This window comes from Piliocolobus tephrosceles, chromosome 7 (assembly GCF_002776525.5).
Source record: "Piliocolobus tephrosceles isolate RC106 chromosome 7, ASM277652v3, whole genome shotgun sequence".
Classification (NCBI taxonomy): Eukaryota; Metazoa; Chordata; class Mammalia; order Primates; family Cercopithecidae; genus Piliocolobus; species Piliocolobus tephrosceles.
In genome coordinates, this window is record NC_045440.1 from 144,173,646 (window position 1) to 144,193,686 (window position 20,041).

The 20,041-nt window shown below is 41.1% G+C and overlaps 1 protein-coding gene across 9 annotated transcripts in view; it reads right to left on the reverse strand.

Moving 5' to 3' along the window:
• The window catches only part of PTK2 (protein tyrosine kinase 2), a 362,172-nt gene that overhangs the window by 45,978 nt on the left and 296,153 nt on the right, over nt 1-20,041 (reverse strand). For all 9 annotated transcript variants that reach the window (XM_026454573.1, XM_026454578.2, XM_026454577.1 and 6 more), the window contains 2 exons: nt 12,472-12,583; nt 1,852-1,938 (listed from right to left, as the gene is read on the reverse strand). In XM_026454573.1, coding sequence (XP_026310358.1) covers nt 1,852-1,938; nt 12,472-12,583 — 199 coding nt within the window. The remainder of the gene's footprint in view (nt 1-1,851; nt 1,939-12,471; nt 12,584-20,041) is intronic.

The following is a 20,041-nucleotide window of genomic DNA, read 5'->3' on the forward strand; positions in this document are numbered from 1 at the left end:
TCATAGTTGGTCTCATTTACAAGAGAGGAAAATTTAGGCTTGGGAAAGGTTAATCACACATTAGTTCAATGAAAAAAATCAACGTTTTACTTAATTCTCTATTTACTCACTTTTACATGCTGTTCTAAGCCCTTAAAATAGAGACAAGTCCTCCCTCTCAGGGGCTTCCACTGCACTGGTGACAGACAGCCACTAACACACACATATGAGAGCTTCAAATCCTGACAGTGCCACAGACCAGGCCTGCTGGGACACAAAGAGAACTGTCTCTCTGCTAACAGCTTGTCTCATTAAGCAGGTGCTGTCATGTTTTCTCAAAACAATGCTCGTATTCAGTTCCCACTCAGGGCCAGTTCACTTTCCATACCAGCCAGGCACAGACTCTGGGGCCCATCTGCTTGTTTGCCAGAACTCAGGGTCTCTCAGCAATCATAGAGGTGGGGTTTCTTTCTTTAGGCCACCTGCATACTTCCCATTGCTCTGACCCTTGTGCTGGGTCAGGGTTTTGGCTTCTTCACTTATGGAATTGGTAGTAATCTAAACTGACAAAGGGCCCTATGAGCTCCTTCCATGAGAAAAAAGAGTACTTTATTTGTCTTCATATTCCCAGTGCCTAGAATAGTGCCAGGCAGAGTAGATGAACATTCAGTGCAACCCTGCTGAACGAACAGACAAGTGCCCGAGAAAACTCAAATGATTCATTCACTCCTGTTCTGCCAGGCAAGCGGCCATCTCAGAACAGTGTCTCCCAAACATAGGTCTGACTGAGTCATCTGCCTCGGAACGCACTGAGGTTGCTTGCCAATGATAAGCTATTCTTGGGTTCCAGAATTCATACATTAGAATCTGGAGGCTAAAGAGGCTGAAATTTGCTGTTCTAAACTACCACTGACCTATCTTTTCTAATAAGAAAGTGCTTACATTCTCCCTTATTACTGACAGTTAAGTACCAATAGTTAAGATTTTTTGCCCATTTTGACCCAAGAGGCCTTTATTTAAACCATGCTTTCAACAACTCTGTGAAGGAGGTAGGAAAGGTTAATTACTGACACCCTCAATAGGACTCTGACTTCTACAGACACTACAATGAGTTAAAAAAAGATAAGCCCTAAAAAGCACACTCTATATGATCTATTTATATAAAATTCTAGAACAGGCAGAAATCTCTGATACTAGAAGTGAGAAGAGTGGTTGCTCTTGGGGCAGGAGGTGGCTGATGGGAAGGGGCACAAAGGAACTGCCGGGGTCACAGACACACTCTATATTCTGAAGTGAGGATGGGATGCGCTGGGGTATGCATCTGTCGGAACAAAGACCTGTGCATTGTAAGGTATACCTCAGTAAAAGTTAATAACATTTTCTCGAAACAAATGAATTGTTTACTTTGTTTCAGGCCCTTTTCATTCAAGGATAATTTTTTCTAATTTGCACAGGGTATCTGTCTATAAATCGAACACTTTTCACACTTGTGCATACGGTATTTCATCTGGGTTCTGTGAACTTTGAATTTTATTCTTGCCTTCCATAAAAACTGTCCAGTTCAGTACTCCCTCTGCAGAGTGTGTGCCCACTGGCTTCACCTTGCCCTTTACCATAGCAAGTGGATGAAAACGTGCCTAAGAATGGCAGCAGGCCCTGGCCCTGTCCACTTGAAGATGGAGTGAAAAGCAAACGCCTTCTGTGTGGGGTCTCGAGACATCACTCAATGATTAGGGTAACCACTTTCCCAGCTTTCTATCGGCCAAATCATACTCCTAAGTACACAAATAAAAATATGCACAATGTACCTCTCTATCCCAAAAGTGCTAAATAATCAAGTAACACAGTTTATACCTGTAATGACTGGCATACCTGGTAATGATTGGTTTGTACCATGTGCTGTGGGCTGGGATAAAATCCTTCGCTGGACCTCGGACTAGGATAACCTGGTCTGCTGGGCTGTAAAATCAACAGAGCATCATATGAATGAACCTTTGGATTTTGATAAACCTGTACTTTATGAATAGACAAAGACATTTTCCTAATAGAGCTTAGTTGAGAAGAATGATAAAAAGATGCTAAGACATTTCAATGTGGAAAGAACAGTCTTTTCAACAAATGATCCTGTGGCAACTGGACAGCTACCCGTGAAAAACTGAAGTTTGACCTCTTCCTCCCAACACACACAAAAATTAACTCGAAATGGATTACATGTCTAAATGTAAAAGTTAAAAACTCTAAGATTCTTAGAAGAAAACTTAAATCTTGGGCAAGGCACGGTAGCTTATGCCTGTAATCCTAGCACTTTGGGAGGCCAAGGTGGGCAGATTGTTTGAGGCCAGGAGTTGAAAACCAATCAGGCCAGTCTGATGGGAATGTAAAATGGTGTAGTCACTATGGAAGACAGTATAGCTATTCCTGAAAAATTAAACAGAGAACTAGCATATGATCCAGCAATTCTACTTTCAGGTGTATGTAACAGAGAAATGAAAGTATATATCCGCACAAAAACATGCGCATCAGCTACTCAGAAGGCTGAAGTGGGAGGGTCACTTGAGCCGAGGAATTAAGAGGCCAGCCTGGGCAACATAGCAAGACTGTATCTTTGAAAAAAACAAATAAGTAAACACAAACATGTACATGAATGTTCTTAACAGTATTATTCACAATAGCTAAAAATGGGGAACAGTCCATGTCCATCAACTGATATAAATGGATAAACAAAATGCTGCATACCTATGAAAGGGATATTATTTGTGATTAAAGGGAATAAAGTACTGACACATGCTACAACTTAGATGAACTTTTGAAACATTCTAAGTGAAAAAAGTCAGTCACAAAGAACATACGATTTCTTTAATGAAATATCTAGACTAGGAAAGATTAATATAGACAGCAAGTACATAAGTGATTGCCAGGGGTCGGAAGGAGGAGGAAATGGGGGATGATAGCTAATGGGTACAGGATTTCATTTTAGAACATTTCATAAAAATGTTCTAGGCTGGGTGCTATGGCTCACGCCTGTAATCCCAGCACTTTGGGAGGCCGAGGTGGGATGACCACTTGAGCCCAGGAGTTTGAGACCAGCCTGGGGAACACAGTGAGACCCCGTCTCTACTAAAAACAGAAGTCCTAAAACTGGTTGTGGTGATGGTTGCACAACTCTGAATATACTAAAAAACATTGAATTGTACAATTTATTTATTTAGAGTCTCACTCTGCCATACAGGCTGGAGTGCAGTGTACAATCCCGGTTCACTGCAACCACTGCCTCCCGGGTTTGAGCAATTCTCATGCCCCAGCCTCTCAAGTAGCTGGGATTACAGGCATGCGGCACCTCACCAGGATAATTTTTGTATTTACAGTAGAGACAGGGTTTTGCCATGTTGGCCAGGCTGGTCTTGAACTCCTAGCCTTAAGTGATCTGCTTGCCTCAGCCTCCCAAAGTGCTGGGATTACAGGAGTGAGCCACTGTGCCCAGCCGAACTGCACACTTTCAGTGGATAAACCGCATGGTATGTAAATTGTATCTTAATAAAGCTATTGAAGTATCATTAATAACAAAACGGGATACTGAATATTCTGAGCCCGAGGGAACCAAATGCTGTCTGTCCAGCAGTCTGGGACCTGGAGAGAAGGCACTTGTGTTCTATTGTTTGCCTACTTCCTGGTTGTGTTACTATGGTCAAATGATGAAACTGACTGGCTTCTAGATCCTCATCCATAAGATGGGGGTGAGCTAGAGGATCTCTAAAGTCACTTCCAGGTCTTAAATTCTCACTTTGTTTCTGGGATAAACGAATTCAAAGTTCATAGTGAAAGAACAATTTAGTCTGAAACAGAAGTCTCAAAGAAGTCAATAAAGTCTTTTAAAACTTGGAGGATTTAACAAGGTGGAAACCCATTACTGTCTAGCCAAATTAAGTCCAGAATAAAATGAAATGGATTTAAGTCCCATCAAGCTTAGGAAAGAAAACTCCTTAGTGCCTGTCTCTGTCTCCCACAGTGCTGGGTGAACACGTGCTTTGCTCTTGTTAGGTCCAGAGTATGTTTTGGTCTCTAAAAGCAGTCTCACTTCCCCCTCAGTTTTGCATATAATGTCCCCTCTGCCTGGAAAGTCTCCTCCTTCCATCTGTAGAATACTTCTGATCCTTTCACTCTTTTAGATGTTACTTCTTTCACAGAACGGCTCCTGATTTTGCCAGCCTAACATAAACGTATGTCCTCTGCTCTCCTAAGGAGGCCTTTTTCAAACCCTACCCTGGGTTGCAGGTACTTTGCACTTGCTCTACCCCTGCTATTATGAGCTGCTAAATTCCTGAGGGCAAAAAATCCTTTCTTTTTGCTTAGCCCTGTCATGTTTCAAACAGTGTTCCAAATAGTCTACTCTAAACTTAACTAAATAACAGCATGAATTCCCCCAAAGACACCCCAAACAGGAAAAGGGTATAAAGAGAGCATTCTAGGCTTTTCTCTACTCTGTGTGCTAGGGTGGCAATTTCCAAAGGGTGTTCTATGACATGGTTGTGTTGAATTAAAAGAGGTCCAAAAAAAAAAAAAAGTTTTAAAGATATGTATTAATATACAAGCATTAATAATGGTTGCAGGGGAAAGGGTTTCCTGAATCAAATGCTCTTGGAGTCCAAGAATGGAATGAGGCAGAGCCGGGGACTGGAATAATAAACAGAGCTGACAGCTGCACAGTGATGCACTCTTGATAAATTCAGGCAAAAAAAAAAAAAAAAAAAAAAATTTGCAATTTACTGTGTATTCTGTGTGTACTGAACTACCTGCTTTACATACAAGTTGATAATCTTGATCACGACATTGCTATGAAGCAATACTATAACCCCTATTTTACAGAGTCTCAGATAAATTGGGCAATCTAAATAGGGCATATAGGTGGTCACGGTAGAACTGCGTGACTCCAAAATCTGCTGTGCTATGATGCTATTCTATGATAAGCGTACTTCTGACTCACCAAATAAAAAGGAACATACAAAATAAACAGATCAGAGAATGGCAAAACCAATGTAAACTATCTCACAGTGATGCAAAGACTTAACTGGGTAGCAAATGATAACATAAGGTTCCATTTCAAAATAAAAATAAAAGGTAAAAAGTTGAAAATATGTTTTATGATAGACAAAATATTTGCACAAAAGACACCACAAAATCAAATGTTGCTAACCAACAGCCATGGAGAGCACAATTGTACTGGTAAAACAGCTCTACTTCTGTTCTCTACAAATTGGAGGTTAGCATGGTGGTCAAGAGGGCAGGCTTTGAGCCAGACTGTCAGTGTTCACAGTAGGGTGCTTCAGCTCTCTATGCCTCCCTACTGTCAATGACAAAAGGAGTACAATAACCAGCTCCCGTGGTGGGCGGACTACCTGAGGTCAGGAGTTTGAGACCAGCCTGGTCAACATGGTGAAACCTTGTCTTTACTAAAAATACAAAAACATTAGCCAGGCGTTGTGGCGCATGCCTGTAATCCCAGCTACTTGGGAGGCTGAGGCGTGAGAATAGCTTGAACCCGGGAGGCAGAGGTTGCAGTGAGCTGAGATCGCACCATGGCACTCCAGCATGGAGAGTGAGACTCTGTCTCAAAAAACAGAACAAGCCAACAACAACAACAAAAATAAGTATACTGGAAGAGGCATGTAGGTTATATGCAATCCTGTGCCATCTGATACAAGGAATTTATGCATCTGTGGATTTCAATCTCCATCCCTTGCAGATATCAAGGCAGAACTGTTATTAGGGAGGGTGCTTTCCATGATCACACAACTGGCACTAATGCAGAGGTCAGCAGGTGGGATTTCTGGCAGCGAGGGGACAGGCCTGAACAACAGGATTTGTTTCATATCCCGCAGGACTTCTTTTTCTGTTTTGAGACAGTCATGCTCTGTTGCCTAGGGTGGAGAGCAGTGGCATGATCTCGGCTCACTGCAACCTCTGCCTCCCGAGTTTCAGTGATTCTCATGCCTCAGATTCCCAAGTAGCTGGGATTACAGGCATGCGCAATCACACCCAGCTAATTTTTGTATTTTTATTTTTTGAGATGGAGTATTGTTCTGTCACCCAGGCTACAGTGCAGTGGCGTGATCTTGGCTTGCTGCAACTTCTGTCTCCTGAGTTTAAGCAATTCTCATGCCTCAGCCTCCTGAATAGCTGGGATTACATGTGCACACCACCACGCCTAGATAATTTTTGTATTTTTAGCAGAGACAGTGATTCGCCATGTTGCCCAGGCTGGTCTCAAACTACTGGCCTCAAGTGATCAGCTCATCTTGGCTGCCCAAAGTGCTGGGGTTACAGGCGTGAGCCACCATGCCTGGTCCCCGCAGGACTTTCTGCTGTTTCTCTCAACTTTATGTAAGTAAAACAACAGCAACAATAAAATCCCTGTTGCTTGAACACAGAATGAATTCTGCTTTATATATTTTGTATAGTTTGTATAGATCTTCTGTATAGTTTATGAGGAACTGAACTTTCCAGAACAGCAACTACCGTGTATACTGATGGGCAATTTTATTATGTTTCATTTAAAATTTACCAAGATTTTCTTACCATTCTAGAAAATGACATCACCAAGACTAATGAAATTCCTATCAGTTATAGCTGTGGGGGTTTGCTCTGTCACTGCTGTATTCATGGTGAGTCCACAAACAGGTGTTAAGGATCTGGCTATGCCACCATGTCTCCCAATGTCATTAGACCTGAGTGCTTTATACATGCATGCATAATGTTATAAAAAATGACTTTCCTTTTATTTCTCCTGTATAGTTGGGTCTCCAAACACTAGTACTCTTCCACTGATATTCTGAAATTGGTAAGTCATTCTATTACCTATGTATTTTATTTCAGGATTAGTAAATGGGACATTATAAAATCATTTTTAATATAAATGCTGTGCTGGGTTTGATTAGGGTTGAGAACAATGTTCTGAGGCAGTTGTTCTCAAACACTTCATCATTTTCAGGACCCCTGTACAGTCTCAAAAATTACTGAGGACTCTTTTAAAGAGTTTTTGTTTATTTAGAATATAACTACCAACACTCATACTGTTAGAAATTAAAACAGATACTAAAAAGTATTTATTAATTCATTTAAGAATAAGCTCATCACATACTAAAAGAACCACGTTTTCAAAACCAAACAAACCAAACTGAGAAGAACACATGTACATCTACATTTATGTAAATTCGCTTTAATGTTAGGCTTAACAGAAGGTAGCAGGTCATCATATGTTCCTGCAATCTTACGATGTTCTCTTTTGTTGCAATACATGAGGGGAAAAAAAAGTAAACTCATACAGCTGTACAACTGGAAACGGGAGGAGTATTTCGGTAGATTTTGAGCACAATTGTAGTATTGTTTTTTGATTCAACACCAAAATGCAAGTGGTAGCTTCTTAAAGATGAGTTGCAATGTGGAATTTACAATGGTATCATCTGTTACATTAAAATCCACAGAATTAAGGGGGAAAAAAATCTATTACTTTTTCTTGTAGTTTCAATGGAACTTCTACTCATGTGTGATTTTTAACATCCTGTGTAGGTCATTTGAAAGATACTGATTTACTGAGCTGCACAGATCTTCCCAATGTTAACACATTTCAGTAAACAACATATATTTTTAAAATAACACGTTAATATCATCCTGAGCTTACTATAACAGTCTAAGAATTTAGAAAGCTGTCAAGATCACGGTGTAAGTTTTTCAAAACTCTAATTTTTGCTTGAAAACAAAAATTTTATCACTGGTAACAAATAGTTGTTTTCCTCAATGTCACAGCCTCATTTCTTTCTCTTTTGAGAAAATGTCTACCAAATATCCAACTCTGAACAGTATGTCTGCCAGCTGTTCTTTCAAGTAAAGCTGGTCTTCCATGAAAAAAAGTGTTTAGTCCAGCTTGCAACTCAACTGTATAGTGTTTTTCTCAAGACAAGACATCGTGTCTAGGTGTGCAGCAGCAGGGCTAACATGCCCTTCACGTCAGATATTTTTCACAGATTCATCAAGGCCATTCTTCTGTAAAATGGCATTTTTTTCTTTTTGTATGAGCACAGGGGTGAAGACCACAGCGATGTCTAGTACAACTTCATGCCACTGTCCTGATTTGTGCTAAGGTGTCAGCAGTTCTATTAGTGGAAAAGGCAAATAACATCTTTTTTTTTTTTTTTTTTTTGATACAGTCTCGCTCTGTCTCCCAGGCTGGAGTGCAATGGTGCGATCTCAGCTCAGTGCAACCTCTGCCTCCTGGGTTCAAGTGATTCTTGTGCCTCAGCCTCCTGGGTATCTGGGACTACAAGTACGGGCACCACCATGCTTGGCTAATTTTTGTATTTTTAGTTGAAACGGGGTGTCGCCATGTTGGCCAGGCTGGTCTCGAACTCCTGGCCTCAAGCGATCCACCCGCCTCAGGCAAATAACAAAACATTATCAGATGAGTTCTGATGTCACGGACCTATGAAATGGTCATGGGGACCTACAGAGGTCCATGAACTACACTTTGAGAATGGCTGTTCTAAGATACCTTCATCCTAAGGCTCTCCATTGATCCAGTGAGAATCTGCAGGAAAGCAACAGGCACAGATGAAAATGAGCATTTAATGGGGTACTCCCATGCAGGACTTGTCTCAGGGAAAGTTCTCTAAAGATGATTATTATATGAAAAAATTGGTATTAAGCATGGTGAAGCGCTCCATACATATTCTTAATAATTGGCTTTGTGGTTATAATGCTCTTACTATTAACCAAGTATAAGTAAGCTTTAAAAAAAATTGAAAAATTTTTAATTTTTTTTTTGAGACAAGGCCTTGCTCTGTTGCCCAGGCTGGAATGCAGAGGTGCAAACATGGCTCTCCATGCAGCCTAGACCTCCTGGGCTCAAGTGATCCTCCTGCCTCAGCCCACTGAGTAGCTAGGATCACAGGCGCATGCCACTAAATTTGGCAAATTTTTAAATTTTTTTTGTAAAGATAGAGTCTCATCCTGTTGCCCAGGCTGGTCTCAAATGCCTGGGCTCAATTGATCCTCCTACCTCAGTCTCCCAAAGCACTGCAATTATAGGTGTGAGTCACCACACCCGGCCTGTAAGTAAACTTAATTTTGAATCTTGATTGGGAAAGAGAAAGACTTTTCACCTATAAAACTTATACAAGTTTTCACTTATAAAACTAATTAAGCTACATTAAAATTTTTCTATATTAGTATTAATAACACAAAATTTATCTACAGAAGCCTGAGATCCTATCTAAATTTCAGAAATCTAAGTGGCTCTGGAGGCTGAGGCAAGGGGATTGTTTAAGCCCAGCAGCTCAAGAGAGCTTGGGCAACATAGTGAGACCCCGTCTTATTTTAAAAAAAAGAAAGGAAAGTAGAAATAAAAAAAAAATCTAAGTAAGACAGCTGGGCGTGGTAGCTCACACTTGAAACCCCAGCACTTTGGGAGGCTGAGGTGGGCGGATCACCTGAGGTCAGGAGTTTGAGACCAGCCTGGCTAACATGGTGAAACCCTGACTGCACTAAAAATACAAAAATTAGGCAAGCATGGTGGCAGGTGCCTGTAATCCCAGCTACTCAGGAGCCTGAGGCAGGAGAATTGCTTGAATCCAGGAGGCACAGGTTGCAATGAGCTGAGATCGCACCCCTGAACTCTAGCCTGGAAAATAGAGCAAGGCTCTGTCTCCAAAAAAATAAAAATAAAAATAAAAATAAAAAAATAAATCTAAGACTTACTCTAATATATCACAAGCAGAATTATGAAAACTCACCAGAATCTAACGAATTCTCACTTTACAAAGTACAGTAAGTGAGGAAATAGGGGCCTACCAAATTGGAAATCACAGACTCATTTCAGATGTGCCAAATACTGTGACCATAAAGGCAGAATTTGATTCTAAAGATGAACACTGAGAAGGTAAAAACTGCATACAGGACTTGATTCTGACTGGCATGAAAGTTCAACAATTAACATACTAGTATTTGTTAATAATCATCAACCATCTGTATATCTATGCTATTTTAGATGATTTTCTAGCCAGTAAAACTTTTTTTCTTTTTTTTTTTTTTTGAGACAGAGTCCGACTTTATGGGCCAAACTGGAGTGCAATGGCGTGATCTTGGCTCACTGCAACTTCTGTCTACCAGTTTCAAGCAATTATCTTGCCTCAGTCTCCTGAGTAGCTGGGATTACAGGTGCCCGCCGCCACGGCTGGCTGATTTTTGGGTATTAATAGAGATGGGGTTTCACAATGTTGGCCAGGCTGGTCTTAAATTCTTGACCTCAGGTGATCCGCCCGCCTCGGCCTCCCAAAGTGCTGGGATTACAGGGGTGAGCCACTATGCCCGGGCACCATTAAAACTTTTAATCTGGGGGTTGCCAAATATTTTCTTTAAAGTTCAAAGAGTAAATATTTTAAATTGTGTAGGCCATACTGTCTCTGTCACAACTGCTCATTTACACCTGTGTAGGGTGAAAGCAGCTGTGTATAATACACAAATAAATGGGTGTGTTCCAATAAAACTGTGTTTCAATAAAACTTTAATTAACAAAAACACAGTGGGCTATAGTTTCCTTATCTGTTTAACAAATAAACCTTTGTGTAGAGTGCAACAATTTGCTTATAGAAAAAAATCTCAAAATATGCATTTTGAAAATACCTAAAAAAAAAAAAAAGTGTTAAGGATATGTAAATATTGAAGCCAAACTAGTCTTTGTACTCTGAAACCAAAAAAGAAGCTGAGAAGCCTCATCACCGCTGCCCATGAACCTAATTCAGAAAATCAGTCATATTAAGCTCATTAAAAATCCAACAGATTGGGATATAGACATATGTGTAGCTGAAGAATTGATTTAATCCTGTGAGTTTCAGGGAAGTGTTGTATTCTTTGGTGCTCATTACCAAATATTTATGTTCCTTTGCACTTGTGTACTAAATAAAGTGCTGGACAGTGAGTTATCTTCTAACATCCCCACCCAAGAGGTAGGGAATACAAATAGTCCTTCTGCAAATGAGGAATGTGAGATTTGGAGTAGGTAGGTGACCTGCAGTCATCAGAACGTAAACAGCAGACCCCCATGTGAATGACTCCACTTGACTTCAAGGCCTGAGAAGTTAATGATAAGATTCTCCCGACTCTCAGTACTGGGCTATTCTGCAGTAGTAAACAAATTTAAAAATAGGCAAACTTGTAAACAGAACATGGAGGGCCTCAGATGCTGGGATGTGAGGTACATGTTTGTTTTTTCCTGTGGGTAACTAAGGATTTCCTGTTGTTGTTAAGCTGGGAATGACAGAGAAACATCAGGTGTTCCCACTGCCTCGTGCAATGTAACATCCATCAGACAGGTATGTGTTTCTTCTCTGGGCCTCGGTCCTTCTCTCTGTAGAGGGGGCTGGTCTGAGGCACCCTCTGTCTCTAAACATCCGCATAATTGTGTTAATCACTTATTTTCACTTTCAATGTATGTTTAATGTTACAGAGTTCAAAATGACGACCAAGAAAATAAAAGTTTTCAGCCTTCAAGATTAAAAAATTGGTATATTTAAACAGTACTCTGTCTTATCAAATTTCTGAATACTTTTCATAAAGAAAATGAATTATCAAAGTTTCTTAATATATTTTTTAACTAATCAAATATCAAATGGTGGTAGTTAATAACTACTAACTACAAAAAATCCTATTATCTATTAACTTTCGAGAAAAAGAACAGAATTGGAGTATTCACGGCAAGTAACCCAGTGTGTGAAAATAGCATCCTATCAAAAGCCAATGGTATATAAAGACTTATTAATCTAGGGAGAGTGTCACTCTGTCTAAAACCCCCAGCCATGGCACGGCCCAGCAACTGTAAAAGGGCTAGGCTGAACTCTCTGAGGCAGGAGAGGGCACCAGTAAAGGATATGAACATAAGTGGGCAAGTAGGGTCTAAGGATGCTGCTGGAAGATCTTATTAAGGAAACAAAAGCAACTGCAATGTGCTCTCTTTCCCAACAAACAACCCAGCCACCAGCTACAAAAAGAAAAAGGCAAAAAATGTGCAGAGTTCTCAACAAAACCAAACAAAGGAATATGGTTAGGTGGAAACCGACTAATTTTTAAATAAAGCAAAATGCAAAGCATCTGTGACCTAGTTTGGTATTTTAATCCAGACTTGATCATTAGGGAGATCTCTGACAACCAACAAAAGAAAAACCGCCTCCAAGTTAGGGCAGCATAGGAAAAGCATTTTAAGATGACATCTAATCCAACTGCTCATGGCTTCAAAGAATCCCTACTTGAAATGCAAATGAGGAAAGTGAGTGCACATGAGGGTAATACGAGAAGACAAGCAAAAAGGAAATGATTAGTTGGTGTTAAAACTATTACTCTTAGAATAACCTGATATTTGATTTTCTCCTCATAGAAAACAGCTGCCAAATTGTAAATCTCAAAAGTTAGTAAAAGCAACCCCAAAGTTGGGGTGGGGACTGTAGCTACCTTGGGTGGCGCTTCATCAGACCCTCCAGAGTCCCAGGACACTGTGGCCTGTCTTCTGGACTCCATCCTCATGCGTTCTTCTTGCTGAGCCTTCTCTTCCTCCAGGATTGTGCTAGAGAGACAACACATTGTCTTAGGGGAGCTGACAACCCAGAGTTAGCACATACGAGACCCCACCCTGAGTTATCTAAGGAACACCAGTTGGCTAACAGTACATGATAACAATAAGAAAGGATCCTATACACAGGGGAAAGAAGGATCAGGTTTCTAAGTCTTCACGAAATGATTCTAGAATAGCCTTGGTCCAAATGGGCAAGTCCATTTAAAGCACAGTCATAGGTAAGAAAAAGACAGCTGGTAAGAAAAAGAAGTTGCAGAAAATGAAGGACGGGCCAAGATGAAATGTTTGCAAGCCAAAGTTGATCTTGAGCAGAACAGAATTCCTCTGAGAAATCCCACGCAGCACTTTATCAAGCATATACATGTCTGAGGACAGATTCTTTTCACACATAATGTGATCACACCGGCACTTACGTGATCAATTAGCAATCTGGCCAATAATCTCCCTAAATTGCTCAATACAATCTTCCTATCGTTTAGCTTAACTGGTGCTTTATCTGATCAGGAAAATAAGCAAAAACGCGACAGTATTTACAAGTGCTTCTGAAAATACTCCTTGCTTTAAGCTGGAAACCCCATAGTTGGTAACACTGCTACTTACCACTGCTTGACTACTCAGAAGCTATCTGAAGTCCCACATAATGCTGCAGCCGCTGCAGCGACTGCTAGGCAGCTTCTTCATCTTGGCTGTTTGCCATCACATAAACCCCTCAGAATGCAGCCAAAGCGAGACTTTGCTAGTTTCCCATTCCACACAGATGCCCCGGGGCTCAGCAGGCAGCAGTTTGAAACTCTTGTCTTAACTGTGGCAAACAGCTCTTCCTACATTCCTACAACTCTAGAGTTCTAATAATGACACTCATTCAAAGTTTCTAGGCTCCTGGTAGATAGTGTGCAGTAAACAACCACCCAGAAATTACTCAGGAAAGAGTGACATCAGTGCACCAGACTTTCTAATCTGGGAATTTGCTGTTTAAGAAGACATTCCTGCTTGGCTGGAGGCTAAGAGTGTGCTGTTTCTCACACAACTCAACTTACACAGTCACCTTCTGAGTCAGGAAAAGAGACAAAATTCATTTCATAACTGCCCCAAGTCAGCAAACCATCACTACAGATGTTAAGACTTTTTTCACCCCCAAAACAAAAGGGAATGTCTGCCTCAAGAAATGATCACATCAGGGCCAGGTGCGGTGGCTCACGTCTGTAATCCCAGAACTTTGGGAGGCCGAGGTGGGCAGATCACGAGGTCAGGAGTTCAAGACCAGCCTGGCCAAAATAGTGAAACACCGTCTCTACTAAAAATACAAAAATAAGCCGGGTGTGGTGGCGCATGCCTGTAGTTCCAGCCACTCAGGAGGCTGAGGCAGGAGAATTGCCTGAACCTGGGAGGTGGAGGTTGTGGTGAGCCGAGATCGCGCCACTGCACTCCAGCCTGGGCAACAGAATGAGACCCCCCCCAAAAAAAAAAAAAAAAATCACATAAGTATTTTACATAAAAAGCTTTTAGTCAAAAGTCCCACTCCATTCTCAAGGTATGGTTTTGGTTTCTTTCTTGCTCCAGTTAGATGATCGTGGCTCAGCAAAACCACAAAACTTGTCATAGTATTTAAGAACTGTGCAGCAGCCTTGACAGACAGGCAAGATGCTCATTGGGTGCCAGCACTGTTGGGAACCTGGTCCCATGTGCCAGGCCCAGGTGACTCCTGGTGAGTGGTGCAGGGAAGTTTGGGGCCAGGTCTGGGGAAGGAGCACAGGGGTCCTGAGAGGGCCACTCTCTCTGCCCTGCCCCTCTGACCAGAAGAACTCTCCCCTCAGCTGCTGGGAGGATTAAGGGAGATCATGGCTGTGAGAGCATCTGCTATAAGCATTACTTGTCATCAGTGGGTATTTCTAATGGCATTTACTTGAGGGCTGCTCATTCAGCAAGTATTTGCTAACTTTGCTAATTTGCTCTGTGCAAGAGGCACGTGACGAGGTCTTTGAGGTGCTTTGTCTAAGAGAAAAGAAATACTCAAAACCTTGAAACAGGGTCAGGCAAGTTGGCTTATGCCTGTAATCCCAGCATTCTGGGAGGCTGAGGTGGGAGGATCATTTGAGTACGGGAGGTGGAGGCTGCAGTGAGTCAAAATAGCACCCCTGCACTCCAGTCGGGTGACAGAGTGAGACTTGTCTCCAAAATAAATAAATGAATACATACATACACACAATAACAACAACAACAACAAAACACACTGAAACAGGACATGAGTGTTGTGACTGAGCAGTAGAAAAGAGTTTGGCCTGGTGCGTTCTAGCTGCAGAACTCAGCGGGAGAAGGCACTGCCCCAGGCACTGGGGGTGGTTAGGGAGGAAGAGTCCCAGTGTCTCAGCAGGTTACAGTTACAGACTCACACCAAGCACATAATGTTTGTGTACTTTTGGTCATGTAACGAGCATTACACATCCAAAGCATAGCAATGCTTTCTGTCCATTTCTTATGTGAAAACAAACACCTTTATATTTCAATTTTCCTTATATATTTTATGACTTAAACACCTTTTGTTATACTTTGAATGAAACAGTGCCTGGCACATAGCTGACACTTAAATATTTGCTAAATGAACAAATACTGTATATGGATAAAATACATGCATTATCATTACCTATTAGATGTTTAACTACGCTGAGTAAATTCAGGGATCATTAGCGGTTAAAAAAAAACAACTGAATGGGAAAACAATAAGGCTCAATCAAACTCAAGGAGTTTGAGTCACACGGAGATCAGGTTTAAATTCTGCCACAGACAGGTTAGATGACCATGGACAACTCTGTCCCTCCAAGCCTCACCCACAAATGGGGTGCCTCCCTAACGACCTATCTTGAAGGGTTGTTGTGAAGATCTAAATGAAAATTAGACAGCTTATGTGACGAGCTCTGAAATGCAAGAGACTTTTAAAAATCGAAAGAACTATTAGAAATTCCCCATCAGATAATATCCTGTGTAGCTAATGGCTACCATTCCCACAAAGAGCTATGAGTCTTTTTCTTTTCTTTCTTTTTTGTTTTTGGGGCGGAGTCTTGCTCTGTTGAATGGGCTGAAGTGCAGTGGCACGATCTCAGCTCACTGCAACCTCTACCTGCCAGGTTCAAGCAATTCTCCTGCCCCAGTCTCCCAAGTAGCTGGGACTACAGGTGCATGTGCCACCATGCCTGGCTAATTTTTTGTATTTTTAGTAGAGATGGGATTTTACCATGTTGGCCAGGCTGGTCTCGAACTCCTAATCTCAAGTGATCCGCCCGCCTTGGCCTTCCAAAGTGCTGGGATTACAGACGTGAGCCACCACGCCTTGTCTCCTACCTTTATTTATTTATTTATTTGTTTATTTTTTATTTTTTAAAAAAGAGATGGAGTGATACTATGTTGCTCAGGCTGGTCCTGAACTCCTGGGCTCCAGAGTAGCTGGGATTACAGGCTTACACTATACGCCTGTGCAAATATTTCAAATGAGTCAAAATCCAAGTTGAGCTTGAGATACAAAAGAGCAACCATGTCTTTTTATCAATTCATCGAATCACCTATGAAGTGTTAGCAATACAACTATTAAGACTGGTCATCAGGCCCAGCGCGGTGGCTCAAGCCTGAAATCCCAGCACTTTGGGAGGCCGAGACAGGCGGATCATGAGGTCAGGAGATCAAGACCATCCTGGCTAACATGGTGAAACCCCGTCTCTACTAAAAAATACAAAAAAAACTAGCCAGGCGAGGTGGCGGGCGCCTGTAGTCCCAGCTACTCGGGAGGCTGAGGCAGGAGAATGGCGTGAACCCGGGAGGTGGAGCTTGCAGTGAGCTGAGATCTGGCCACTGCACTCCAGCCTGGGTGACAGAGCAAGACTCCGTCTCAAGAAAAAAAAAAAAAAAAGACTGGTCATCAATCAAACCAACAGATCAAGAATATGACTGCTAAAACAGTCACTGATATACAATGCCTTTGAACTTGACAAATGTAAAGATGTTACAACTATAAGGAACAGGAGTTGATACTTTGGTATGAGCTAATAAAGCTTCACCCAGTCCTGAACATTTACCAACGAAAACGTGGGAAGCTGTATCTTAACTTTCTAGATTGTAAAACACCAGTAAATCCATACCTCAAAAGGCTGCTAATGGAGTTAAAAATATGTATTTTTTTTTAGAGTTGGGGCATGTGCACACATGGCGGGAACTACCATTGCTTTTAAAAGTGAAGTGATTAATCTCGCTTCACTTCCCTTTTTCCTCCTATAGCCCTTCTTCCTTTAAGTCCTGGTAAGTTCTCTGAACTCATTATGCTCTCCCATGCCTCTTTATGTTGTATCTCTTGCCTGGAACACCTTTCTCTTCTTTCTCTGGCCAACTCTTACTTGCATTTTAAGTGTCAAATAGCAGTTCCTCCAGAAAAATCTTCCCTGACGCTCCCTCCTCCCTTTAGGCTAAGTTACATTACTCTCCTTACTCTTTTCCAAAGAAACTAGCGCCTAACTTGCTGTTAACTCTTGCCAAAAGGCATTGTAAATATCTGTTTGTTTGACTTTTGCTCCCATTAGGCCAAGAGTTGTTACCTGAAGGCCCATTTTCAAATGCTCAGAATTAGCACTGACCCTGAAGCATAATATGAATTAATAAATGACAGGTAAATGGATGAATAAAGCCCTATCAGTGGAGCAGGTCTACTGACTAGTCACAAAGAGCACATTATCAAGCTTCCTGTTCTTTTTAAATTCAGTTTTATTTTTAGAGAGATAGGGTTTCGCTATTACTGCCCAGGCTGGTCTCGGCCTCCTAAAGTGCTGGGATTATAGGTGTGAGCCACTGTGCCTGGCCAATTTCTTTTTTCTTTTTTTGAGACAGGGTCTAACTCTGTAGCCCAGACTGGAGTTCAGCGGCGCGATCACTCCTGGACTCAAGTAATCCTCCCACCTCAGCTCTCCGAGTAGCTGGGACTACAGGTGCATCACCAGGCCTGGCGGATTCTTTTTTATTTTTTGTAACAATTAAATAATAAATAAAAATCTCACTGTGTTGCCTAGGCTGGTCTTGAACTCCTGGACTGGAGTGATCCTCCCACCTCAGCCTCTCAAAGTATTGGGATTACAGATGTGAGCCACCATGCCTAGCCCCTGTTCTCTCAACTGGCCAAACAGGAAAGGACCCGCAGGCAGCTTTCTTCAAGATGGTCACTGGGAGCAGGAGACCAGTCAGAGACCAGGAACAAAGAAGGCCTAGCTGGCCTGAGAGAGAAGCACATCCCTGGTTGGTGGTTTTATGGTGCCCTGCTCTCTGTCGCCTGACTCTTAAAATAAACACCACACCCTCAGTCAGAGTTCCTAAAAGTTTTAAACAGGTAAAAAGTCTGTAAAAATCAAGAAAAAAAAATTGGGAAAAACAAGTGTGTTTCTCCTACTCCTTCAAATAATTAAAATACAGGCAAGCTGAGAGAAGGGTAAGTGGGACATATTCTTTAAGGCAACGGGAACTCCGTTTTCAAAGGGTTCTCATCAGGCAATGTTATTTCACACAGACTGTTTTGTGAAATGGGCCACTCTGATCTTAAGGCTACTTACTGTTTTCCCCAAGAATCTCTGAAAGGGTCCCGTGAAGTCCTTTGCCACAAGAAGACCCTCTCAGGCTCCATCTGCCCTGATACATCTTACCCACACACACTTCCCCTATTCTCTGACCCACTGAATTTACTGTCTGAATGTTTCATTTCAGCCCATAATCACATATTGCCATGTTGTGGGATTCAGCTTGTAAGCTCCCTACAGTTGTCAGACATGAATCTAATTTCTCTTGTAAGCTAAGTATCACTTACATATTATAGACACTTCGATATTTCTTTAATTAAACATCCCAGACTTGTTCCTCAAAGAACATAATGACAACTGGAAAGTAAGTTCCTTCAATCTCACTAGTTCATTCTCATACCCAAAATAGCATGTCAAAATGCTTCTGAGAAACCATAATTTGCTGCTCAGAGGAACCAAGAATATAAATAACTCATAAAAAATATCTGTTTTTACAATGGGAAGACTAGTCCATAGATGGAGTAAGAGGGCACAAGGAGACAGTACTGAACTTTTCTCTTTACAGCTGCTGAAGAATCCAGAGTAACAAACTAGAATGTGCAGAGTATCAAGGAGGTCAAATTGAAGCATATTTTCCCAAACTATAAATACTTTTAGTAGCAATACATTCCATCTGAAAGCTCTTAGCTGCCTAATGTGAACTGGCAACAAATGAGCCCTCATGTTTTTTCCCAGAATGGTGGTTTCCAAGTCTCAAACTTGCAAATGGAACAATGAAAGCTGAGACTTGTCATTTAACAAACATTAGCACAACGATAATTACACTTTGTTGATCCACATGCACCACTAAGAAAGAGAATCCTGAAGAGGGGAAAAAGTGCTTTATTTAGTGTTAGTTTTACTTTTTACTTCTCTTACTTTAAAATAAAATCATTGAAGTGATCAATTCACAGTAAAAGGACATAAAAACAGGTGGTCTGATTTTCTTCTTCTGGCCTGCAACACTCCCTATACAACTTGATGGTGAGCAAGAAAGTGGTCCTTCATTTCCAGTATGGAGCTAAGACACAAAAGTACAGCTCCAACAAAGACAATTTTCAGAAGTAGAAAAAGGCCAATAGATTCTGAGTGTTTGAGTTCTTCAAGCTGTCCCAGAAGAAGCAACGGATAGATATCGAAGCTGCTTCTCTGGTGAGTTATGCAATCCCAGAGGAGATCCTGCCTACTCGAACCTGTTTTCTCATTTATAAGTAAGGATCCTGCCTACTCGAACCTGTTTTCTCATTTATAAGTAAAAATCACAGTGTACCCTATCTATTGTTAGAATGGAGAAATAACATATGTATTAATGAAAAATTAGTAAACTTCTAAGTGAAAGTTAATTAGCTCTGTACTTTTACCTGCCTTATTTACCAATAGGAAAGAACTGTGTTTTTGTCTTCATTTCTGTACTATTTTCCCTGAGACTGACTGTACTACTAATTTTTCTCTTTGCAAATACAAAACATTTCTCCTTTTAAATGTAACAAATACTTTTTGCTTTAATAAATATGGGAAGAAAAACTTAATGTAAAAAGACTGGATTCTGATACTTAAACAAAGGAATCACGTAAAACAAAGGATCTGTTTTACGATCCTGATCATAAAATTTGCTTTGGACATAAAATCAGTCTGGGTTTGCAATTATTTAAGTTAATCTGGAAAACACCCAGAGAAAGAGCAGCAATAAATTTGAAGGAAAAAAAGTCAAGCGGGAACTGGCTTGTTTTGGCAAGTTCACGGGAATACCAGTTTTGAAACATGATCTCTTATAATTAGCCAAAGCTGCCTCACTACAAAAGAATGGAATTGACCTTTTAAAACCAAACCAAACCAAACCAAACCAAACCAAACCAAACCAAACCAA